At 59.0% G+C, this 16822-nt stretch overlaps 3 protein-coding genes across 3 annotated transcripts; 1 reads left to right on the top strand and 2 right to left on the bottom strand.

The window, feature by feature from the left end:
- Positions 1-647: 647 nt before the first annotated feature.
- Positions 648-2807, top strand: SSTR4 (somatostatin receptor 4). Its single transcript, XM_039569620.1, is given in 6 exon segments — positions 648-1046; positions 1451-1628; positions 1631-1859; positions 1862-1879; positions 1882-2594; positions 2596-2807. Coding segments are annotated over 5 exon segments (1209 nt in total). The 5' UTR covers positions 648-1046; positions 1451-1496; the 3' UTR covers positions 2713-2807.
- Positions 2808-3383: 576 nt separating this feature from the next.
- Positions 3384-6839, bottom strand: THBD (thrombomodulin). The gene is given in 2 exon segments (XM_039569619.1): positions 3384-5802; positions 5804-6839. Coding segments are annotated over 2 exon segments (1620 nt in total). The 5' UTR covers positions 6818-6839; the 3' UTR covers positions 3384-5196.
- A 2851-nt stretch (positions 6840-9690) lies between these two features.
- On the bottom strand, positions 9691-14028 carry CD93 (CD93 molecule). Its single transcript, XM_039569807.1, has one exon. It carries the CDS (start codon positions 13514-13516, stop codon positions 11771-11773), a length of 1746 nt encoding a protein of 581 aa, XP_039425741.1. The 5' UTR covers positions 13517-14028; the 3' UTR covers positions 9691-11770.
- Positions 14029-16822: the final 2794 nt, after the last annotated feature.

Here is a 16822-nt window from a genome sequence, read left to right on the forward strand (position 1 = left end):
ATGTGGCACCTGGGGACGTGGATCGGTGCTGGATTAACATTGGATTCCATGATTTTAGAGGGCTTTTCACGCCTCAGTGATTCCATGGGTCCATGACTCTATTACTCTTCGATTCCATGATTCCACAATTCTATGATTCCGTGACCTGGGCTGAGCTGCTGCCAGGGATTTCTTGGCACAAAGATTCCCTGGATCCCTCTCATCCCAAAAAAAAAAAAAAAAAAAAAAAAAAAAAAAAGCCCCAAACCCGGGAACTGATTAAAAATAATCCCAAATGGATGGAATTTCCTCCCGTTTTTACAGCCCCAGTTCCAGCGCAGACTCCGATTTGGGATGGAATTCCCGGTGGGTTTGGATGTGGGGCCAGGCTGGGCTGGCCTTCACCTCTCCGCGCCCGGAATCCCGGGATGCAGTGCAGCAGGGAAGGGGATCCAACGGGAAGGATCCGGGGGCCCTGCAGCGCTGGGAATGCGCGCGGGGAAGGCGGGAAATGCGCGGCAGGAATGCGGGATGAGGGATGCGTTGCCAAGGCAACCATTCTCTTCCATTCCTGCCTCCCCCGGAGCCGCGGGGGATGCGAGGGCGGGGTGCGGGATTCGGGATGCGGGATTCGGGATGCGGGAAGGGGGGGTGGGGGGAGCGGGGGAGGATCGGGCTGCGGATCCCGCCCTCCGCAGCGCCGGGAAGGAGCCGCTGGAGCGGGAATGCTCCGGCCGGGAGCCGCAGGACAGCGCAGCCCGGCGGAGGAGGGCGGAGGGCACTGCGCTGTTTTCCAGCGGAAATCCTGGAGCAGAAAGTTGCGCCGCGTTTATTTTTCCGTGAAAAGCCGATGCCTGCGGCGTAGGGATGCGGGAGAGGGGGAAGATCCCGCGCGTCCATCCCTGCTCTGTCTTTCGCTTTAAAAGGTCCGGATCTTCCCGGTCATCTGATCCAGGTCAAGCAGGACTTTCCGTTGGAGACGGATCCCACCGGAGCATCTTCCCACAGCGGCTGCTTCCCCCCGCCAGGAAGGCGTGAGGTTCCTTCCGTCCCTGGAATACCGAGAGGTAAAATATTCCCGGCTCGCTTTCTCCTTGGCAGGGCGAATGAAATCCTGGGATTTGCGGGGGCTCCTTAAGGTGGATGGCGTTGATTCCTAGGCCGGGTTGGGACTGACTCCCAGGCCGGGTTGGGATTAATCCCCGGGCCGGGTTGGGCTTCCCAGGCCATCCCACCCGGTTTGAGGAGCCCCACGCAGGGTTAATTCCCACCCCACCCCACCCCACAGCCCCCGAGATCCCAAAAAAACGGGACGCTCCTACCTGAGGAATGACGTGGAGCTGTCCAGGCAGGGGAGGGGATTGATGGAGGGAGTCGGGGGGGTGGCGGAAGGAGATTCCCGATCCAGGGGCAATGTGGGCACCGGGATTTCCGTGCCCTGCAGCCCTCATTCCCTGTGCCCTGCCCGCAGGTCGACCCCATTGCCGGTGCTCTCCGCCCATGGATGCCCTCCCGCCATGAGCACGGACGCCGAGCAGAGAATTCCCCTCTGGAGCATCTCCAGCTGGGCCAGCTCTGAGACGCCCCCCAACAGCAGCGCGGCGGCGGCGGCGGGAGAGGCTCCGGAGCGCGGCGGGAACGCGGCGGGAATGGCGGGAACGGCGGGAATGCGGGAATGGTGGTGCTGCAGTGCGTCTACGGCCTGGTGTGCCTGCTGGGGCTGCTGGGCAACGCGCTGGTCATCTTCGTCATCCTGCGCTACGCCAAGATGAAGACGGCCACCAACATCTACCTGCTCAACCTGGCCATCGCCGACGAGCTCTTCATGCTCAGCGTGCCCTTCGTGGCCACGGCGGCGGCGCTGCGGCGCTGGCCCTTCGGCGCGCGCTCTGCCGGACCGTGCTGGCGTGGACGGCCTCAACATGTTCAGCAGCGTCTTCTGCCTCACGGTGCTCAGCCTGGACCGCTACATCGCCGTGGTGCACCCGCTGCGCGCCGCCTCCTACCGCCGCCCACGCGTGGCCAAGCTGGTCAACGGCGGCGTGTGGCTGCTGGCGCTGCTGGTGGCCTCGCCCATCCCGGTGTTCGCCGGCACGGCGGTGACCGGCGACGGCCGGGCGGTGGCCTGCGACCTGCTGTGGCCCAGCCCGGCGTGGGCGGCCGCCTTCGTGGTGTACAGCAGCGCGCTGGGCTTCGTGCTGCCCGTGGTGGCCATGGCGCTGTGCTACCTGCTGCTGGCGGGCAAGATGCGGGTGGTGGCGCAGGGCGTGGGGTGGCGGCAGCGGCGGCGCTCCGAGGGGAAGCTGACGCGCCTGGTGGTCACCGTGGTGGCCGCCTTCGTGGTCTGCTGGCTGCCCTTCTACGTGGTGCAGCTGCTGGAGCTGCTGCTGCCCGGCCGGCTGGACGCCAGCGCGCACAACGCCTCGCTGCTGCTCAGCTACTCCAACAGCTGCGCCAACCCCATCCTCTACGGATTGCTCTCCGAGAATTTCCGGAATTCCTTCCACGGCGTGCTGCGCCGCTGCCGGGATTCCGGCCTGTGCTGCTGCCGCGCCGGCGACGGGGACGGAGGGGACAGCGAGGACGAGGAGGAGCCCCTGGATTACTGCTCCGCGCCCCCGCGGCGACAACAAGGGCTGCGTGTGTCCCCCCCTGCCCTGCCAGCAGCACCCCCTGCGCCCCCAGCCCTGCTGCGCGCCCGGAGCCCTCCTGCCCAAAACCACTCCCTTCTAGGGCACCCCGGAATCTGGGAGGAAAGGGGATGGAGAGGGCCCGGAACGCTGCGCCGCTCTCCGAAATAAAAAGCCATAAGACTGGCCTGGGATGGAGCGAATCCCATGGACTGTGTGGTTATTGCCATTATCCCGGCACCCAGGAGCCTTCAGCGGGGACGCGGAGGATCCCAAAATGTCCGTGAGAGCACGGCCCTCCCGATTAACAAATAATAAATGCACGTTCCTTCCCAAGAGACCGGCAAAAATCCCGAAGCCCATCAGCTCCGCTGCATCTGCAGCAGAAGGACATCCCATCATATGCACCTCTACCCCCGCCCCCACCCCCCCCAAAAAAAAATTCCCAGGATTTTAGCACCCCCAGGACCAAATTGCCACAAAAGAAACCCCAGGAGAAACAAATTTTGGTGGACCTCATCCCGGGGTGAGGGACAGCACACGGAGGTCCCATGGAATGAGCCACTTCCAGCTTATTTGGGGTTTAACTTTGTCCTTGGAATGTTACCCGTGTCGTCCATTATTTATGGCTCATCCTTTCCATTTGAATCCCGCTGGGGAAGTGACCAGCTGGGAATGTTTTCATCCCAGTGCTGCCCTGAATGCTCCGGGGTTTTCCTGCACTTTTGGAGGAATCTTTGGGAAGGGGAGAAAGAACATTCCCTGAGCAGTTCCTCTGAGCCAGGCTGGCAAAGCTTTATTGGTGTCCACCCAGGATCTCCACGAGGCAATTCCCGTCGCGCGGGGTAAAATTCCAATAAATAAATAAAGATTTACAAACGTGCCGAGGAAGGGAAGGATAAAACGGGGAGTGTCGGGAATTCAGGACTCGGACACCGTAAGGAATTTGTGATAAGATAAAACTCCGCAGTGGGACTCTGCGATAAGAGGGAAGGGCGGGTAGGGGGAGGAGGGAGTTTTTGGGGGTGTTGTGGCAAAACCTGGGATCCAGCCAGGAACGGGCAGGGTTTGGAGCTGGATAACGAGGAGAGATCCACGGGAAGCAGATCCTGCAGGTGGGATGACGCCTTTCATCAGTGTCTTCCCACCTTCAACCCTTAACCTTCCCTTCCCTTCCCTTCCTTTGGGTATTCTTCCCGAGGGACACCTCTGTATTTTGATATCTCTTTCTGGATAATTACAGATCATCAAAACAGCTCCGTCCTTCCCACTGCAGCCCAACATCCATAGATTTACAGCCCTCATTCCGTGTGGTTTCCCTTTAACCCATCCCAAGGGATCCATGGACACGACCCTCGGTTACCCGGCCTTTGGGATAACGACCTTTTGGGAAAGCTACAATTCCTACAACGCCTCTATTTTGGTTTTCCTGGGAATTTGCAGCCGAGGTTTCGCATTCCAGGGGGGGATGCTGCGTGCTGGGAAGTTTATAGGGTGGGAAGGGGGAATGTCGGGGAACAGAACCCCCCGGCTCTGATCCCAGACTCCCAAAACTTCGGCCGCTCCGGGACAATAAATGTTTCACAGGCATGAAGCTGTCAGCGCCCGCTCCGACATTCCCGCTCCAACGGCAGCCGGAGCAGGACCCCCACCTTTGGCTCCCCAGGGAATGACAGAGCTGGAAAAACAGCTCCTTCTCCAGAATTGCCCCCAGTCTGTGGCTGGGAATGAGCGGCGAGCTGGATGCCGCCTCGTGGGAATGTTTTGCCTTGGGATAGAGTCAGCCCGGGACGAGGGAAAATCCCGGCGGACGGGAGGGGGGCGGGGTCACAAAAATCCCCCAAATCCAACAATTCAAGGCAGCGACGGCGGAAAATCAGGGAAGAAACTGGATGTGGCTCTGCAGCAGCGCAAACCTTTCCCACAAAACCCACCCTGGCAGCCTCGGCGTCCCTGCTTAACCTCCACATCCCGCAAAAATGTAACGAGAGGGAATGGGAGTCAGGGATTTGAGTCCCGCCTTGGTGACACTGAGCCGGGTCCGTGCTGTCACCGGGGGCTTCAGGTGACAAGTGCTTCCCACAGCATCTTTGCTCCTTCTTCCATCACCCCTCAGCTTAAAACAAACCAACCCCATCCCGAAGAAAAGCGGGAGCCTCCCGGCTCGGGAAAACCGTCCAGCCCAGGGGAGGGGCACTGGGGTGGAGGTGTCCTTCCGAAGTCCCCGCCTTGGTAACCCCGTGCCCTCATCCCACGGCTTCAGAGTCCCTTCCACACGGAGCCGCCCCTCCCGGGTTTTTCCTTGCGGTTTTCCCGACCGCCGGCTCGGGAAGAGGAAAGCTGGACGCCGAGGGAGCGGGAACGCAGCAGGAGCGGAGCGGCCTCCGGGCGCTCTGCTTTCCCCGCTCCCCGGCGCCAGCCTTCCATGAGGCGGCTGGGAAGCAGCCAGTATTTCTGGGAGTGGGGTGATCGCAGCTTTTCCCGAATTATCATGGAAAAATTCCAGCCGGGGGTCGGGCGGGGGGTGGAGGGTCGCGGGGGGGCGGAGGGGGGGAATAAATGTCACCCAGTTCGCCTCCCGGCGTCCCTACGGCTTCTGTGCGGAGGGGACCGGCTGAAGCCCCAGCTCCTTCTCCTGGGGGCCGCTGTACTTGTAATCCATGGAGCCGTGGGAGCGGCAGCGCTTCCTGGCCAGGTGCAATCCCAGCGCCAGCAGCGCCAGCAGGCTCAGGAGCGCACCCGCGGCGATGGCCACCAGCAGCCCCGGGTGCAGCCGCTCGGCCTTGGGCGGGGGCCGGCTGGGCACGGGCGTGGGCGGGACGGGCTCCGAATCGCCCGAGAACGCTTCGTCGCCGTCCCCGTCCGGGATGGGGAGGCACTCGTTGTCGCGGAGGTACCGGCCGTGGGGACAGTGGCACTGGTAGCTGCCGGGGGTGTTGGTGCAGTTGAACTCGCAGTGACCGCTGTCGCACTCATCCAGGTCCACGCACAGGTCGCTGCCGTCCAGCACGAAGCCCTCAGGACAATCGCAGCCGCCGCCGGCCCCGCACACGGCCGGGCACTCGGTGGCGTTGCAGTACAGGCGACAGGCGGTGGCGTCCCGCGGGTCCACGGCGTAGCCGGGGTCGCAAGCGCAGCGGTAGCCGTGGGGCAGCTCCTCGCAGCGCTGCTGGCACGGCGCCTCGAGGCAGGGGCGGCCGGGGCTGGCAGCGCCCGTCCACCATCGCGTAGCCGCTGTGACAGCGGCACTCGAAGCCGCCCTGGGTGTTCACGCACTGCTGCTCGCACGGGCCGGGCTCGCTGGCGCAGTCGTCGATGTCCTCGCAGCCGACGCCGTCGGCCGCCAGCCGGTAGCCCACGAAGCACATGCACACGAAGGAGCCGTCGGCCACCACGCAGTGATGGTGGCACGGCGACCCCTCGCAGAGGGAGCGACAGCCGCGCCCGTCCGCGGCCAGCACCGTGCCCTCGGCGCAGGAGCAGCGCGGCCGCCCGCGCTCCTCTCCGCACGTCCCCGCGCAGCCGCCGCCGGCCACCTCGCAGGGCCACGCTCCCGGGATGTCGCGGCTCCAGCGCGGCCCCGCGCTGTCCCCATCCTCGTCGCAGCGCAGCTCCAGCCCGAGCTCAGGGATGAAGGCCACGCTGCGCGGGGGCAGCGCCAGGAACTCCGCTCCGCGGGCGCCGAACGGGGTGGCGTAGGTGACGAGGACGCCCTGCGGGGCGGCCAGGCGGGGACAGCTGCCGCCGTAGCTGTACTGGCAGAGGAAGCCGTCGGCCGCCTCGTCGCAGCGCCGCTCCTCCCAGCGCAGCTCCCGGGACACGGTCACGCAGCGCTCGCCGCAGCGCCGCCCCGACGGCGCCCAGTTGGTGTAGTCGGTGCTGCGGTCGCCGGTGACCCAGCGGAAGCCGCGGAGCCGCTGGCTGGGCTCGGTGCAGGACAAGGACGGCGCCAGCGACAGCCCGAGCCAGAGCCGCCCCGCGCGGTTCTGCAGCAGCAGCGCGATCGCCTCCTCGGCCACGGTGGAGCGCACGGTCATGAGGTGCCCCCCGCCCCGCTCGCAGCCCTCGCTGGCGGCCGAGAAGGGCCGGGCCGCCCAGAACACGGCGAAACACTCGTGCTCCAGGCACTGCGCGCCCGCGGGGAACACGTCCCGCGGCTGGCCCAGCGCCACCGTGCCCAGCAGCAGCAGCGGCAGCAGCGGCCGCATGGCCCGCGGAGGGGGCGGCCGGCGGCGCCCGAGCTGTGCCCGGCCCGCTCGGCCCGGCCGCCCTTTATAGCGGCTCCAGCCGGGGAAGGAAGCGCCCGGGGGCCGGGAGGGAGCGCGGTGAATCCCGGCCAGGCGCTGCCCCCGCCCCGCTCCCCTCCCGCATCCTCCCGGCGGCTCCGCCCCGGCGGGGCCCGCCCGGCAGCGCGGGGGGGGCCGGAGCGGCGGGGGCGGCCCGCGGCATGGGTGCGGGATGCGCAAGGAGCCGGGAAAAACGGCGTGAGCCTTGGGAAAAGGGGGGAACAGCAGCGCGATTTCACGGGAGGGAGCCTGGCGTGGGAGTAGCGCGGGTGGGAATCGTTATCCCGCCGGGATGATCTTCATCCCACTGGGATGTCACCCAGTTGCTGCCACAGGGCTGGCACCGGGGAGGGAGACCACGGCTCAAATCCCGTGTCCGGCTCTGGATCCAGCACGGAAAGAAAAGAGCTTGGAGCGCGTCCAGAGATGGGAATGGCGCTGGGAAGGAGCTGGAGCAGCAGGAGGGAGCTGGGAAAGGGGCTCAGCCCGGAGAAAAGGAGGCTCCGGGGGGGACCTTTTCCCTCTCCACAGTCCCTGACAGCAGGGCGGAGCCGGGTGCGATTGGGATCCGCCCCCAGGGAATGAGGGACGGGATGAAGGGAAACGGTTTGGGCAGGATTCGGGAAAATTTCTTGGATAAATAATTAACATATAATTCTATCTTTTAATCTATAATCATTTATAATTTATTTAGTTCTACTACTTGGTATTATTATTATTATTATTAAGCGTTATTTTGACCCCTTTCCCCATCTTCCCTTTTCCCCACGGACACCTCCCAGTGGATATCCCATTCCACGAGTTTCTCCTTGGGGGATCCCTCTGTGCTGCCAGAACGGAGGCAGCAGCAACCTAAAAATGCAACCCCGAGCTTCTCCGCTCCACCAAAAGGGGATTTGAGCCTGTTTGTTTACAGAATTCCAACAGCCTCGGCCTCTGGGATGAGCAGCAAATCCCAATTTCCTGGGATCACCTCGAGGAAGTTCCTTTATTAAACTTTATGAAACTTCTTTGCACTTTGTTGACCTTCATTAAACCCTTGGGGTTTGTTCTGTCCTCTCCTAACCCCGGGTGCTTCCCGTACACCCCGTGAGGCTGCGGGGAAAAGGGAAGCTGGGGAAAATAAAATTAATAATAAGTATTAATTATTAACAATTAATAACTTTTTAATTTTTAATTTTAATTTAAATTAATAACAATTTAATTCCAGCTGCAGGGATGAACCTCAGGGAGAAAGCGTCCATGGGGGAGCATAGAACGAAGAATTTATCCAAGCAGGATGATTCCTGGGAATCTCCTGGGGAGCTGGATAACTCCAGCCTTTCTTGGCTTTAGGAGCACCTGTCGTTCCCACAATTTTCCCTTCAGTTTTGCCAATCCTTCTTCCACTTCTCCTTTTACTTCGTCTGTTTTCCGGACAAAACCACCAAGAAAAGAGGGGAAACATCCGGGCAAACCACAGGGAAAGAAGGAAAAGGGAATGTGGTGGAGAGGGGAAAAAAAAACCCCATAAAATTCTGGCTCTGCCGTTTTGTTGTTGTTTTTTTTTTAAGCAACTGCAAACCCAGATAAAAAATTCCTTGTCAAGGCTTTTTCCAGGAAAAAACAGAGCCTTCCCAAACAATGATCCCGCTCTGCCGGCCTTGCCCCACTGACAGCGCTTATCCCTAAAAGATAATCGGGATGGGGTGGGAGGAGCGGGATTAATCACGGTTCAAAAATTCCCTTTATCCCGCTGCTCCGAGGGCTGACTCAGGGTGCCAGCACTGCCCTTCCTGCTGCTTTTCCTCTTCCCAAATCCCATTAATCATGTTTTCCCTGCGGGAGAGGCCTTTCCTTTTGGCTCTGACTCATCCCGGCTGTCCCTGTCACCCCGCTTGGAGCGGGCACTCGGAATGCTTGGCCTGACCCCTGGGTCCGGGGTTTGGTGTCAGCAGGGGGGGATTTTTGGCTTCCTTGCAGGGTTTTGGGATGAGGTTCCTCTGCTGGAATGCTGGCAGTTATCCAGGAGGGAATGGAAAGCAGTGGAATGTAAAATAATGTGAAATATCCTGGGATAATAGGATCTAAAAGAGGTCAATCCTATTATTTGGTCCCAAAAAAGCCCTCGCACAGAGAGCTGCCGAAATCAAAGGAATTGCTCGTGGATTTGGGATCTTGGCCATGGGATTAGGGCCTTGGTCGTGGGATTGGGACCTTGGTTGTGGGATTGGGACCTTGGCAACAGGATTGGGACCTTGGTTGTGGGATTCGGACCTTGGCCATGGGATTGGAACCTTGGCCATGGGATTGGGACTTTGGTTGTGGGATTGGGACTTTAGTTGTGGGATTGGAACTTTGGCAATGGGACTGGGGCCTTGCTCACAGTTTTAGGAACTTGCTCATGGTCTTAGGACCTTGCCCGTGGGTTGAGGTCCTTCCTCGTGGGCTTGGGACTTTCCTCCTGGTTCTAGGAACTTGGTCATGGGATTAGGATCTTGGTCATGGGCTTGGGATTCTGTTCACATGGTTAGGACCTTGATTGTGGTTTTAGGACCTTTTTTAATGGATTTAGGACCTTTTTTAATGGATTTAGGACCTTTTTTATGGGTTTAGGACCTTCCACATGGTCTTGGGATCCAACTGATCCCATCCGAATGCTCCCACCCCAGGGCCTTGGCAGGGATGAAATGAATGGCCCCTGCCCAGCACCACAAATCCCGGGAAAGGCTGAGATCACGGGATAAGCCCCAGGAAAAGATTTGGGATCACCACCCACCACCATGGGGAACACAAGGATTAGGAGCACCAATCCATGGATTTTTAGGAATATCTTTATTAAAACCCACTACAAACATGTTTTTGTTCAGGTTTCCTTGGAATTCTGTCCAGAAAGTGGCACTGGGATAACTTTATCCTGTGAATCCAAGAGTTTCGTTCTGGGAAAACAAGCACTCATCCATGACAAAAGATTCCAAGGAGCGGGATGAACATCCCATCTCCTTTGGAAGCCAGGGCACCAGATGATCCCACTCTGATTTGTGGGATTCACCAGCCCCCAGATAACTCCCTAAGGAGGCCACGGATCAGGATGTGGCAGGAAAATCAGGAGATATGAGGTTGGATCCAGGAGGAATTTCACCAGGAGGGAGGAAACACTCCATTCAGGAGAATCCAAACTAAACCTTGGCCCAAATTCCTGTCTTCCCTAGGCTGGATCCACCATCATTCCCCGCTGGAATACACAGAGGTTGGAACAGAAATGGGGATTATCGTTTTTTCGGGAATGAACCGCACACCTCAGGTTTTTCCCAGCTCTAATTCCACCCTCATCCCTCCTTTTCCCTTTTTTGTAGCCTTCTATCCCATAAAACCCCCAAGGCTGTCTCTTCCCACAGATCCCAAGCCGGCATAACTGGATGGGACCATTCATTTTCTTAATCAGTTCAGGTATTCCCAGTGCTTTGCTGCCTCGGGATTTGGGAATTCTCGGCAGGATTTCCAAGAATCCCGCTGCTGCATTCCCCCCTTTCTCCCAACACAGGCAGCACATGGAAAACACTCCCATTGGCTCCATTTCCCTGTTCGCAGCTCACAATGGAGCTGGGAGACAAGAAAAAAGCAGGAAAGGGTTTTCCTCGGCACATGGAATGACAGGATGCGGCTCCCTGCCCACTGCAAACTCCTTTGTGCCCCATTCCCATTCCCGGGGCAACTGGGCTCCGAGGACAAAATAATTCCAACAGAAATTCAGGAAGAGGCTGGAGCCTTCAAATCCCGTGGCTGTTCTTTTCCAGCCCTTCCTCTGGTTTATCCTCATGGATAAAGCACGGAGGAGGTGCTGCTGGATGTGCCCCTCAGGATTTTGGGGAGAATTCCCGCTGGAAAAGGCTGGAAGGAGCTCAAGGAACCTGGGGAAGCACCTGGGGAGTGTTTGGGGAGTTACAAGTTTGACCCGAAATAATCAGCAAATATTCCCATTCCAGGGTGTTCCTTACACAGGGAAAGGGGGAAAACAGGCTCAGCCTGGAGCCAGGAAGGATCCTTCCCAAAAAAACGTGATCCAACAGGAAAAGGCCGGCCTCCCATGCGGCTGGTGGGAAGGAGAGCATTGTTTTCTCTGTTTGGACGTGGATTTGGGCAGGATACTCTGGAAATGAGGAGGTGGTTATTCCAAACACAGCTTTTCCTACTTTTTGGCCATTCCTTGGCTCCATGCTGAGCAGTTTTCCGGGGGTTTAGGGGAGAGATTTTTAATAAACCCCCCCAAAAATAGCCTTTAAACCCCACCCTGGTTGTGCCTGCAGGGGCCTGCTCGAGCTCTGCTGAGGCACATCCCAATTCCAGACCCATTTCCAGGAGAATTCCAAGCCCTTTTCCAGGAGAACTCCAAGCCCTTTTCCAGAAGAGTTTCAAATCCTTTTTCATCCCAATTTCAAACCATTTTCCAGGAGAATTTCCAAACCTTTTCCATCCCAATTTCAAATCATTTCCCAGGAGAATTTCCAAACCCTTTTCCATCCCAATTTCAAACCATTTCCCAGGAGACTATCAAACCCTTTTCCATCCCGATTTCAAGCCCTTTTCCATCCCAATTTCGACCCCTTTTCCCAGAGAATGTGGCAAATCCAAGGCTGGAACGCAGCCATGGAGGGGGGAGCATGGCACAAGGGGCCACAGCAGAATTCCAGGTGAGTTTCCCTTTAGGAGCACGACCCAATAATTCCCAATCTGCCTTTCGGAGCAGCGCTGAGGAGGCAAATCCCACCCCATTCCCTCTCCCCTCTCGTTAACCCTTGGAGCAGCAGGACCGCAAATCCCACCGGAACAGCTGGAGGAGCTCGCTCTGGGCACAGAATTCCCGGCCACCGTTTTACTGGGATTTTTAACCCCTTCCTACCTGCGCTCCCCGCGGCTCTCGGGCTGCTCGGGCACCCAGCAATAATTATCGGCCGCGCTTTTGGCCGCCGGCTTCTCCCTCCTGGCCGCCCTTCTCCTACAAGCCACGAGCGCCAGGGCGAACGCCAGCAGGAGCAGGATGGCCACCAGGCTGCCCACGATGTAATAGAGCAGCAGCCGCGGCCCGTCTGCGCTGTGCTCGTCCGAGCCGCCTCCCGATCCCGCCGTGGGCATTCCCGGAGTCCGCGGGGTGCTCGTGGTCCATGGGACGCGGGTGGTGCGTGGGATGCCGGAGCTCCGCGGGATGTCGGAGGTCTGTGGGATGACGCCGGAGCTCTGCGGGATGATGCTGGAATTCTGTGGGATGCTGCCGGAGCTCTGCGGGATGCTGCTGGAACTCTGCGGGATGCTGCTTGGGATGGCCTCTCCGGGCCTGCAGCCGTGCCCATCCTCATCCCGGCGGGAGCCAGGCGGGCACAGGCACTCGTAGCCGCCGGGGAAGTTGCGGCAGGCGCCGGGACACGGATCCCGCAGGCACTCGTCCACATCCAGGCAGGAATCGCCTCCCGGCTGCCGCTGGAAGCCGGGCCGGCAGGCGCAGCGGAAGGAGCCGGGAATGTTGATGCAGAGCTGCGGGCACGCGTGGGGCTGAGCACACTCGTCCACGTCGTGGCACTGGCGGCCAGCGGGCCCCGCGGGGCGGTAGCCGGGCTGGCAGTGGCACTGGAAGCCGCCGGGAGTGTTGTGGCACCGGTGCTGGCACGGCCCCGACTCGCACTCGTCCACATCCAAGCAGGCGCGTCCGTCGGGTGCCAGGGCGAACCCAGGCTCGCAGGAGCACTCGAAGCCGCTGGGCAGCGTCCGGCAGGATCCCTGGCAGGGACTGGGGTGGCAGGAATCCTCGGGAACGCAGGAGGCCATGTCGGCGGCCAGCGCGTAGCCGGGGTGGCAGGCGCAGCGCGGGGACTCGCCGGCCGCCTCGACGCAGAGCTGCTGGCAGCCGCCGTTGCGGTGGCCGCAGGTGACCGGGCACAGGGGACCCGGCGGGTGCCAGGCGAAGCCGCCCCCGGCCAGCGGCCCCTTGCAGACGGCGAAGGGCGAGCCCCGGCCGCCGTCGCCGCCGCCGTCGCACTGCACCTCGGCCAGCGTGCCGAAGGGCGCGGCGGCCAGGTGGGCGCTGCGCACGCCGAACGGGGTGCTGTAGGTGACCCTGGCGCGCCCCGCCAGCGGCAGCGGCCCGCACATTCCCTGGAAGCTGAACTTGCACAGGAAAGCCGGGAGCGGGCTGCGGCACGGCCGGTCCGTCCAGCCCCCGGCGCCGTGCGGGCCGGGCGGCCGCAGGGCCACGCAGCGGGAGCTCACGCAGGTGACCGCCGGCTCCGCCGCCCACTCCGAGAAGTTGCCCGGCTCCCCTCCGGCCACCCAGGAGAAGCCTCGCAGCGGCTCGTGCGGCCGCACGCAGTGACCCCTGGGCAGGGCGAGCCCGAGCCAGGCCGGGCCGGCCCAGCGGGCCGTGGCCAGCAGCTCCCGCAGCCGCTCGGCCTCGCGGGCGCTGCCCACCGCCGCCAGGTTGCCGCCGTCCCGGCGGCAGCGCTCCTGGGCGCTTTTCCAGGCGCTCTCGTCCCGGTGCAGGGTGTAGCAGGCGCTGCCGGCGCACAGCACCGCCGCCTCCTCGGCCCCGCTGCCCCGCGCCAGCGGCAGCAGCAGCGGCAGCAGCAGCAGCAGCGGCCGGAGCGTGGCCATGCCGCCGGACAAGTGGACAAATGACCGGCGGCGCTCACATCCCGGCGTCCCGCCGAGCTCTCCCGAAACACATCCTGTGCTCCCGGCTTTCCCTATTTATCACCGGAGGCCGCGGCTTCCTGTAGCGGGGAGCCGCTTGTTGGGCTCCCCGGCTTCCCTTTCCCGCCGGCTCCTCGCTCCCGTCCCAAAGTTTCGGGAAAAACACGCCGCGCTCCTGCTTTTTTTTGGTGCCGCTCCTGCTTTTTTTTTTTTTTTTTCTTTTTCCCTCCCAAGAATTTGATTTATTCCCTCCGGCCGCAGCGGAGCTTTTTAAGCCCTAATAGGGGCCGGGAGCTTTCGGGCACGTGTTGCTAAAAGGGGAAGGAAAACATCCCGGCTCCGAAGCCGTGGGATCCGTGGATCTCGGCCGCTGAAAAACAGGGAATATTTGGCTGCGCACGCGCGAAGATTCCAGCGCATTTTTCCCCTTTCTTTAAATAGATGGAAGAGCCCTGAAATAGGAGCTGGGCCGTGGGAAGGGCCTGGGAATGCCAGGATGGAGCCAAGCTCGGCCGGGCTCCGCTGCCATTCCATGGATGAGGATTCCTCACGGAATTCCAGGTTCGGCCTGGAAAAGCTCATCCAAGAGCAGGGCAGGGACGATTCCACCGGCCCAGGTTGCACCAGGCCTTGATGCCGGGATGATCCCAGCTCCCTCCCTGCATTCCCAGGATTTCTCCTGGAGCTTCCCTCTGGCAGCAGCAAATTCAGGATTTCACCCTGGCAGTCTGGGGAATCTTTTCCTGCTTGGCACAGCCATGGATCCACTGCCCATTCCAGGATTCATGGGGTTAGATGGATTTGGAATTCCTCAGGGAATGGCTGTGATCCAACAGAGAAATGAAAACCAGGAATCTCCTCCTTCCCTTCCCTCCTAAATAAAAACACTGCCAAAAATCCCGATAAGAACTGTGGATTATTCCCAGACCTGCTCATGCACAGCATTCCGGGGAAAGCCCTGGCTGCTGGGATATCTTCTGGAATCTCCCATCCGAGTGAGGGTTCAGGGATCCACAGCCAATGCTCGGAACCCGGAGCATTTTGGGACAACGACTTCCCCCCCCCCAAAAAAAAAAAAACAACCCTGGGAGGGAGAAAACCCACCTGGATGCTGTTTCTGATTGGATTTATCCAGAATTCCAGAAGCGGGGGGGGATTTTTTTTTGGACTTGGAATAAGCGAGCTCAGCACAAAAGCTGCCAGGAAAAACATGGATCATGGTTTGTCTTCCCAGCTGATCCCCCAAAATTCCAACCGACAACTTCTTTCCACAACCCAAACCAGCATTTTTTTCTATCCAACCAAGTTTTCCTGGAGAAAAACTGGGAATTACTAACTACAGCTCCTCTGATTTTTCCCCGAACTGGGAAAAATCCCCAGATATTTAAATATCATTTAAATATCATTTAAATATTGAAAGTCATTCCAGGATCATTAAGGAATTGGTGGCAATGTTCTTTATTACGATGTGCAGGAAGTCCAGTCGGGAATCCTGTCCCAGGGAAGAACTTCTTGGAATATTCATGGAATATTTGCAAAAATAAAGTTAGAAACCTTTTCCCAGTGCCTTTGTTTTCACTTTCCCCCCAAAAAATTTTGGAATTTCCCTATTTCCAGGAGTGTCATGGATAGGAAAGCTCCCTCCCATCACCTTCAGGGAGATCTGCACATTCCAAGCTTATGTGGGAATATTTCTGGGAATTTTTGGTGCTGCTTTGATTTTTATGGAATATTCCAAACTCCTTCGATTTTCTTGGCTGTTCCCATTGAAAATGGGAACTTTAAAAGGATTTCCTTTCCCAACCCCCCAGGCTGAACACATCCAGAACCCCCCGTTTTCCAGAAGAATCCGATCCCAACAATCTCCTGGAGAGCGCAATTCCCACCGAAGGGAATATCCCGTAGGATCAATTCAATCCAATTTTTTTTAAATCGGGAATTGGTGAAAAAGAAGGAATTGGTTTAAAAACGTCGTTGTGGGGGAAAAAAAAAAAAAAAAAAAGAAGGAAAAGGGCGCGGGATGTGTGACGTCAGCAGCGGCAAATCCCGGGATTGGGATGCGGGACAATGGAGCCGGAGCGGGGGACACCTGCTCGGGAAAAGAATTGGAGGAACTCGGCTCCCTCTGGAGACATCCCAAGGACACGGAGAGGGGGCTGGGAAGCTCCGGGAAGGCGTTTGGAATGGGGCAGCTCCTGTCAGGCGAAATTTTGGGAATTTGGGCAATGTAAGGGAGCAGGAATTCGCGGGGTTTTAATGGGAACAGAATTCCAAGCGCTGGGAAAAGGAATTGCTTTGTTTAGGTTTTCACATCCCTGCTCCTCTGCTCCCAGGAGATCCCACCTGGAATTCTGCATCCAGCTCAGGAAGGACGTGAAGCTGTTGGAGCAAATCCAGAGGAGGCACTGGGATAATCAGAGGGATGGAGCAGCTCTGCCGCCAGGAAAGACTCCAAGAATTGGGATGGCTCAGCCTGGAAAAGCTTTGGAATGATCCAGGAGCCGAAGGAGCCAAGAAAAATAGGGAGAGATTATTTCCAAGGGATGGAGTGACAGGAGAAGGGGAACAGCTTCCTGCTGCCAGGGAGCAGGTTTGGATGGAACGCTGGGAATAAATCCAGTCCTGGGAGGCTGGGGAGGCCCTGGCACAGATTCCCAGAGAATCTCTGGCTGCTCCATCCCTGGAAGTGTCCCAGGCCAGCTTGGAGCACCCCGGGATAGTGGGAAGTGTCCCTGCCCATGGAATGCAATGAGGAGTTAAGATCCCTTCCAACCGAAACCATTCCATGATTTTCTCTCATGGAACGGCCGAACACCCACCTGGATGGAACAGAGGAGAGCAAGGAGCAGTTCCCATCCCAAATATCCCGTTCCTTCCAGGCATCTCCCTCCTTTCCATGGAATGAGGGACTTTATTCCTTGGAGTCCAGATTCCAGGCTAGCATTTTCCATCCTTCCTTGCCTATATCTGTTTTTCCTGCCCACATTTTTCCAACATTGGAGCAACTTCCAGGCTAAAGCTGGGGGTGTTCCAAACAACCTGGAGCAGGTCCAGGAATTCCATATCCCTCTGAATAAAGTCCAAGCTAAAATTCCAGGAGCTCCGTGGGGTCTCTGCCAGGTGGGAGGGAGCTGCTCCAGGGGTTCTGAGTGGCTCCAAGGATTCCGCTGGATGCCAAGTCAGGACACGACCCCTGAGTTTTGTCCTGTTTTTCCAGCCCACTGTGTGTTTGAAGCCAGGAATTCCATTTCCATTCCATTTCCATTC

Source organism: Corvus cornix, chromosome 3, assembly GCF_000738735.6.
Source record: "Corvus cornix cornix isolate S_Up_H32 chromosome 3, ASM73873v5, whole genome shotgun sequence".
Lineage (NCBI taxonomy): Eukaryota > Metazoa > Chordata > Aves > Passeriformes > Corvidae > Corvus > Corvus cornix.

Coding starts and splice junctions, on each gene's coding strand:
- CD93 (XM_039569807.1), bottom strand. CDS start 13,516: ATGGCCACGCTCCGGCCGCTGCTGCTGCTGCTGCCGCTGCTGCTGCCG.